Below are 8,543 nucleotides of genomic sequence, written 5' to 3' on the forward strand. Positions count from 1 at the left end.
ATTTAGCTGTGTTCTGCTTTGTATGTGTTTTATTTTATTTGTTTCATATTTCATCCATGTTTACAATTATTAGAATAAATTTGCCAATAAATAGTTTGAAAATATATTTTTTGCATAAATTTTAATATTAATTTACAATATTTTCACCCAACACTAATAGCCTATATGCTGTCATAAAGTTCAGTAAACAGAAGCTGCTGCACACAGAGTTTCTGGGATCAGCTGACCTGCATCCAGAACATGATTTGCATAACTGTGGGTCGAACAGCAGGGCAGGTCCCGAAGAAAACAGCAAATAAATGGAGAAGCTAAACAACACAGTTAAACTGTTTTTGAAGCAAACACAGCAGGATAAACTTATGGACTTTGATGCGATCATCAGCCGGACATTGAGAGCAACAGACAGAGTTTTATGTCACGGGGGGAGTGCCGAGCTTGCTCGAGGCGCTAGAGATGCATGTGCTATATATGCATGCCTGCCTGCCTTCCTGCATGCCTTCAGTAACATGACGTGACTCCAGTTGGAAAAAAGAGCGCACAAGACACTTAATTTGTCTTAAAATACAGMCATTCTGACAAATAAGTAACTGTAACCTTACCTCAGCTTAGAAGGCAGAGGGTGTCGGTCTTTTCCATTCAAATTCAGCTATCGGAGCATGAAGCTAATGTTTACTCACAATGCTAATGCTACCCTTACTTTCTGGCGCACAAGAGGTAGAGGAGCCAAATGGCTGGCTCACTGCTGCCAACTAGTGGTCAGAGGTTAAACTACAACATAAAAATGAACGGCTGGCAGGAAAGTTGATGTTTTAAACCTTAATAAAAAATCGATACAGGGCTTTAGAATATTGATACAGTGTCAGGAAATGAAATATTGCGATATTTCAGTGTGTTGATATTTTCTTACAGGCCTATCTGTGATCTCAATGGGACTTGCCTGGTTAAATAATGATAAATTAAGAAAAATAAATAAATACAGTACATAGTGCTTTATCAAGTCCAGTGGGGACCCCAAAGCCTTTTACACTACAGACATTCACCCATTCACACACTGATAGTGGTAATCTACACTGTAGCCACAGCTGCCCTGGGGCACACTGACAGAGGCGGGGCTGCCATGCACYGGTACCACYGGACCCTCTGACCAACATCAGTAAGCAAGGTGGGTGAAGTGTCTTGCCCAAGAACACAACGACTGAGGCAGCGGGAACGGGGGATCGAACCGGCAACCTCCTGATTGCAGGACGACTCCCCCTAACCACTCYGCCACAAAAATAGTGAATTGTGCAGTACCTTATACATAATTGCAAAAATGCAAGGAATGCACATAGTACATGTTTCATGTAAAAGTTTTAATATATGGTCGTCTTGTGTTGAGAAATAACGGTCTTATAGCTGTACTGATTATTTTACTCCTTTCATGATTAGTTCTCTGTCTCTTATTATTGCTGTAAACAGCTTAACGTCCTATTGTGTTTCTGAACTAATAGATCCCTGGTGAAGAACTCTCAGAACCGCCAGAGCCTAGCTGGGTCTGCTCTTCAGGTAATGTTTTAAGCTGAATTTCTGGCTCTCTTATTTCAAACGAACACATCATGTGAAGCCGTGGGGAAACACAGCTGACATATTACAGGGGTTGAGACTGTTGAGGTATAAATATGAAAACTGAGAATGCCACTTTATTCTATTTTTTTGTTTTTTTTTTATCCCTCCTCTCAGAATGTTGGTCTAGACATCAACTCATTGTTCAACACAGCCTCCATAGGCAGCATTCCCCTGCACTCCCTGCCTCATGTTCTCCAGGAGCAGATGAATGGAGCTCTGGGTAACGGGTCCGGATACCAAAGTGACAGCAGTGCAACACAGTCCCCTCCTCAGGCTTTGTAAGTATTCACTGGCTTCTGTTCAGGGGGTTCCACTAAAGAGGTTCCAGTTCCAGGCTGGTTCTTTAGAAAACACTTAAGAACTAGCTTGGTTTGCACAGCTAGGGAGCATTGCATCAAAATACACTTCCAGTGTACTTGACACAAGTTGGGGATCCCATCACACCTCTATGAGAAAGCCAAGAGACRATTTGTCGCTCAAATAATTTGAACGTGTTCAAAATGCCTGCTGAGGAGCCTGTGAGCTTCTGCCTATCACCTGAAGAGGTAGAAAACCACTGAAAACATTCTGGAAATACTGTACCTCCCTGTTGCTGTTCACCAACTATACTTAGCACAAAATGTAAGGAAATTTTTGTTTGGTAGGTTATTTTGTTGTAACATTTCTTGGCAATTAATTTTATGGTGGCCACCTGATTGGCATCACCTGGGGGCATCAGAAGCTCAAAGCAAGTGTCAGTAACAACAGCAAAACAAGATGTTTAGCAGAGATTTGACAATGTTACTGCTCTACTGCTCATCCCATAAATGCACGTTCCTAGCAAATGTGGCACCATTTAAAAGGGGAAATCCACAGGCTTTCTAGCCTAGCCCTTGCCTTTCTACGCAGTTCCACTCAATTCTAGTTTCCCTTCACTGCTCTGTCTGGGATTTCTCCCATAGACAAAGATTTCTTTGGGAGCATTTCGTTCGGGCCAATCAGAGAACAGAACGTCAATTTTCTGCACAGTGTCTGCTAGTTATTTTAGCATACAGCAGTGGAGGAAGTGAATGAAGTCAGTCCGTGTTGATAAGGCTTCCAAATTAAATTAAATTTGTCTGACAAAGCAGCAGCTCTCATTTACAGTCGTCTCGTTCGGCTCGGTACGTCTCTCCTCTCAGTAGGGTTGTTTACAGCGCACGTGATTTCCTGTTAGCTTCTTAGCTTAGCCTCCTTCACAGTGGAGATGGCAGACACATACATTACAGCCAACCAATCTAATTATTTTAAACTTCAGCAGAGGCCACGCCTCCAGCAAGAATAATTTCTCTATAGCCGAGAGTCCAGACCCTCGTATGAGGCAAAGTGAAGGACAAGGGTCTGGTTTTAACCAGGCTACAGGCTTTCCAAAGGTATATGATTTATTGCCAAGGAAAAAATAATTTACCAAACATAAACTTCCATAGTTTTTGTGCTTAGAATAGTTTCAGCACAAGTCTCTTCGACAGGACACTTCAGGCAGAGACTTSGTCGACTTCTGACCTCAGTGTGACTTCTGAATAGACCAAAGTGGTGAGGGGATGTTGAAGCCAGCTCCTCTCTGATTCAATGTTGGACAAAACAGTTGACATGAAAAAGAAGCCGGTGCCGCGACTCAGTAATGCGACGAATTGATGACATCTGGTCTGCGCAGTAAAGCGGCTGCAGCATTAAACTTCAACCAATAGATTTCTTACTGAGGGAAGCTCAATAATGACGCGCAGAAACTTTGTATTAAGTTATTTTTTTAAATGACCCACAAAGAATACAAGGGAGACGTCTTTATCACGGTTAATGTGTGGCACGCCACGTCCGTGCAGCTGAGTTCTCGCTTCAGTTCTGAATGCTCACATCTGTAGGACAGCTGTGATTTATGAGCATTCAGAGGAAGGTTGAAGGCAAACTGGTCTGAACTGCTCTATAAAGCCTCTTCGCCGTCGTCAAGTCTCACTCTAACTGCTTCATGTTTGTTCAGCTCTGCTCAAGTGTAGGTGTGTCTCCATGGCAGTGTGTCCCTGCCAGTTTCTCCTGAACCATCTGGTATACCTGCTCATTTCGAACTGCTCCAGCAAGCTCGAGCTACTGGTGCTCATCCCCTGAAATATACTTAGCAAAAAAAGTAAAGAAATTTGTTAGTTTAATTCTTTGTTGTAACAATGCTTCCTTGGCAATAAATACCACTGGAAAACCTGTTAATTTCCCTTTTGAAATGGTAAGGATCATGCATTTGTGGGATGAGCAGTAGAGCTGAGTGTGGGTTGCGCAAAGGAAGAATTTGCCAAATCTTCTCTGCCAAAAAGCTTATTTCATCCAGTATAAGATTTAATGCAAGGAAAGCATTGTCACAAATATCTACCGTAGGTCACAATGACAGATTTTGCTGGATGATAAATTGTATCGGAAATTATTGCAATAATCGATGATATTGTTCGAAGACCATTTTAAACTAACATAATGATATTGAAAGAAAAATTCTTATTCAGTAAACTGAAATCGATATTAAAACCACCATTGTTAAATAAAATGATTTGTAGAGGGAATCAAACCATGCAACACCAGAATTCTGGAACTGAGTGAGGTTTATCGCCACCGAAGCTGACAGGAAACCACACTGGCGAAAAACCAGGAAGTTCATCAATTTATACACGTTCTTCAATGCCTGCGTTCGCCCCCTACTGACCTACGGCTGAATCACAGGCATTCAGACAAAATGCTCATTTAATGTCATTATAACGTTTGATTATGTGTTGTTATATAATTCGGACATGTAACTAATCTATATCAATCAAAACGTAATAGATTAAACATTGTCAACATTACAAAAAGGAAAACCTAAAAATATAGTGTTGTGCTTTTAACATCAGTACTAACCTCCAATAACTATAAATTTCTTCAATATCCTTACCCCTGATTTCAAAGCTCACGGGAATTTCTGAAATTTACGTAAACTTACAGATGGACAAGGAACAGCGTTTGTGAAAACAACACCCAACAACAGCTAGTGAAGCTGTAACATCACTACCCACCACTATCCAAGCTGGCACAATTTATTCTTTATTTGTCTTACTCTGGCTTCTTAAAATAACTGCAGTCACCCACATGCTGCTTACCAAGTTTAAGAAATTTACGTATTGTTAAAAAAAAAACACACAACACTTGGTAAATTCAAGGTTCAACATGAGGGGGGCATCCTGAGGCATCGCCAGCTGAAAGAYGGCGTCAGAAAATCAAAGATGTTCCTCCAGCTAAATGCCTGTTCACAAGGGTCTCATGGTACGGAAGTTATGAGACCATGACCCTGGCAAATACTCAGCTAACAAGTAAAAAAGAGCAAGACACAAAGAAAACAAACAAGCAGGCAAATTAAAATGATTGACATCATTTTTTTAATTTATCGTGCGATGAATTGATTTATTACTCATCGTGACGGGCCTAAAAATTGTCTGCAAAAACACATTTCCTTCTTTTTTTTCTGCCAAGTTTGGATAAAAAGGGTCTGCACCTCTCTTCAGGGCRAGTTTGCAAGTTCCTCCTTGACTCAGTCAATCCATGGGCTGCAGTCTGCCGCCGTCAAAAGCTCTCGCACCAAATACTAAGTTGGACCCACCTGAAACCACAGCTGGGGTGGATCCATTTGTCTTAAATTATGCAAAATAAACATTTTTGTTAGTTGTTTATCTTGAGCCCAGCAAGTCCTTGGTGCTGAAGTGAGAGCTCATGTTGGTGGAAGCTGAAATAGCTGGCGCGAAAGTGGCTCTGGTTTAGAACGTATTTATATCAGCTCAGCCAAATCAGCTTTTCTAACTTATGTGTTTCTCCCGCTAGCGTTAAAGAAGAGCAAGAGGACGAGGAGATCTGCGAAAATTACCCCTACGAGTCTCCGGAGAGCACAGACGAGAACGGCCACAGCCCGGAAATGATCCCGGATGAGTTCAGCAGCAGCCCGGAGCGATGCAGCCTTCACCTGGACCGTGTGCCTTCTCTCTGACGACGAGGTCCTGTCGCTGCGCCGCAAAAAAGGCCAACTCACTCACAGCCCGTGTGACTTTGTATTTAAAAAAAAAAAACACAAACAAACACAACAACAGCTTCATCTATGTAACCAAACACTCTGTACTTGGGATTTTTTTTTATACTTTCTAGCATTAGGTTTTTTTTTTGTGTTAATTTAGTTCTCAGCTATTTTTGTACAGGTGATTGAGATCACAATAATACATTTGTGAAACTGTTTGTGATTTTCTTGCTTATTTTATACAGCGTATATATTATTATATATATCTCTACACGAGAGGACCATGATAAGTGGAGAAGCCAAAGGAAAGGGAACACTGATCAGTTAGCACTTCACAATGAAAGTTCCCCCTCCCCTTCTTCATCGCAGCTTTGTGCTGTGCCGGGTGGGGGGCAACACTACCTGATTTTATTTTACTAGTCATAATATATATATAAAGATTTGTAGAAGTTCAAATAAGGAGAAAATATTCACTGCCAACACAATCTATTTGTATTTAAGGTCTAATCAWTCAGTTGATCAGAATACGCAGCTTCGTTAGCCTTGTTTTAGTTTCACCTCTTCCATGAACGTTGCTGAGTTTTGCTCTAACCGAGCTTGTAAGAGTAGATACTATAGATTTATCATTATTGTAAACTAATGCATCTCTGTCAATATTAAATTGCTCTTGATCTATGTGAACCCATGTACATGTCTTTGATTTAGAGCACGTTGTTGAAAACGGGAACATGTCTTATTGTTGCACATGGTGGAAATCATAGAGTTCAATAATACTAGAGTGAGCTCCACCTCTTTCCACTGTTGGCATCTGTGTCAACAGGGAGGAGTAAAAATGGCGACCAAACAGGGCAACGGCTCCCAGCTGACAAAGCAACTTTTTGATTAACAGCAAACCCAACTGGATCTGTGTCTCACTAAACTGATAAACCGTATTTATTCGTGTATAATACGTAAAATGTAATCCATCAAATCATCCAAAAAGTTGGGGGGTAGTATTATACTTGGATAAATATTTTTACTTATGTATTTTAACTGAAATATCAGCAAAATTATTGAGTCCGGAAATGAGAGACCACATCACAAAAAACAGCTGAAGCAAGCTCACCTGTGACAGTCCTCTGTTCTTCAGAGCGAGATAGTAACAGATTCAGGCAGGCGACATGATGTGAAATAAAGCCGGGGGGAGCAGGGGGGCAGTCCTGCAGCTCAGAAATTATTAAGTCCGGAAATGAGACCGTGTTGTAAAAAGCAGTTGAAACGAGCTCACCTGTGACACTCCTCTGTTCTTCAGAGCGAGATAGTAACAGATTCAGGCAGGCGACATGATGTGAAAAAAAAGCGGGGGGAGCAGGGGGGCAGTCCTGCAGCTCAGTAATGATAACAAACTAAAGACATTAGCGTGTGACCGAGCCGCTGCTGGAACAACAACAAACACATGTCCGTCTGTAATGGCTGCCGTCAACCGGTGTTCTAAAAAAATTTGTATTCCTGAAAAAAGTTTCCCCACCAGAGGGGGCGCTCGCGAGTGGGAAGTAATCTGCTTGCATTCCCTTGAAGATGGCCCAAATCTCATGTGAAGTCTCTGACTTTTGTGTTGGCGCATCCTGGTGGACTTTGTGTAAAATGCCAGAATTCATATGATGCTCGAAATCATAGTTTGCTGATATATATTTGTTGTCAAAATACCTTTTAGTGCATATGTTGTTAAAATAAAATGAACAGTCCAGTTATCATTTTACTGATATATATAAAGGCTGCAAAGGCTGAAAAATCTTGAAGTCTGTATGGAATTGGAAGTAGCTTGAGGATTCAATTTTTTATGATTTTTAAGCTCAAAAAAGGCGGGGGGGGGGGGGGGGTCGTATTAAACATGAGATCGTATTATACACGAATAAATACCGTAATTGTTAATTATGATAATTTCATTCAAAAATCCTATAAAACAGCTAGATAAAGGAAAATGTTATAAGTAACAATGATGTAAATCAGACAGGAAGTCAGTCAATAACAGACTTTTTAACTAATGGAAAAATGACGACTTCACCTATTTATTATTTCTTACTGTCATAAACATTAATAAATTTTACCAGTCCACACTAAGAAAATGTTCACTTCATACCCAGGCGTACTTTAGTAAGAAACCTTAAGCTAACCATCTTCTCAGCAGTTCAGGTTTGTCAAATAGAAACCTAAAAATAGTCAGAGATATAATTGCATTTTACACTGTGAAAATATTACATAAATCAGAGGCAAAACCAGCTTATAATGTTAAATCATTTTTGCTAAATTTACTTGATTCAGCAATGCTACATTCTCAAACAATATATGCTAAAGAAGCTTAAATCTGTTAGCCAATTCAATAATTAATAGGGATTACATCGGTTTTATAAACTCATTTTAATTTTAAACTGGTAAATTATTAACTTCATTTCTGGTCAGATCACATCCACATTCAGGTAAATAAGATTTTTAAAAAATCTGTGAAACAAGGCACATTTTCCTGTTTCTCTTTTATTGGTAAATCCATAACACACACAGCATACATTAGATAGCTTATCAGGGGTGCCCAAACATTTTTTCTGATAGGGCCAAAATTAAAATCAGTCTGAGGGCTGCAGGCCAAACGCAATAATATGAGAAATGCAAATACTTAAGTAAAGTTGTTTTATTTTTTATGATTAAGCTAATAGCCAGTGTGGTTGCCTACATTCCTAAGTTTTTTTTATTATTATTCAGCCCATGGACGTGGAGAAAATTCAACGTATGGTCAGGCAGCAAAGGCTCATGGGACTTTTCCTGATTTACAATTTGAGCATACAGCGGGTAAAATAAGTATTGAACACGTCACCATTTTTCTCAGTAAATATATTACTAGAGGTGCTAATGTCATGAAATTTTCACCAGATGT

General features: G+C 40.0%; 1 protein-coding gene across 3 annotated transcripts in view; it reads left to right on the forward strand.

Moving 5' to 3' along the window:
• The window catches only part of LOC106519291 (forkhead box protein P1-B), a 22,500-nt gene extending 16,184 nt beyond the window's left edge, over nucleotides 1-6,316 (forward strand). For all 3 annotated transcript variants that reach the window (XM_014010884.1, XM_014010886.1, XM_014010885.1), the window contains 3 exons: nucleotides 1,491-1,545; nucleotides 1,720-1,883; nucleotides 5,449-6,316. In XM_014010884.1, coding sequence (XP_013866338.1) covers nucleotides 1,491-1,545; nucleotides 1,720-1,883; nucleotides 5,449-5,611 — 382 coding nt within the window. In that variant the 3' untranslated portion in view covers nucleotides 5,612-6,316. The remainder of the gene's footprint in view (nucleotides 1-1,490; nucleotides 1,546-1,719; nucleotides 1,884-5,448) is intronic.
• Nucleotides 6,317-8,543: the final 2,227 nt, after the last annotated feature.

Source organism: Austrofundulus limnaeus, unplaced genomic scaffold (assembly GCF_001266775.1).
Source record: "Austrofundulus limnaeus strain Quisiro unplaced genomic scaffold, Austrofundulus_limnaeus-1.0 Scaffold75, whole genome shotgun sequence".
NCBI lineage: Eukaryota > Metazoa > Chordata > Actinopteri > Cyprinodontiformes > Rivulidae > Austrofundulus > Austrofundulus limnaeus.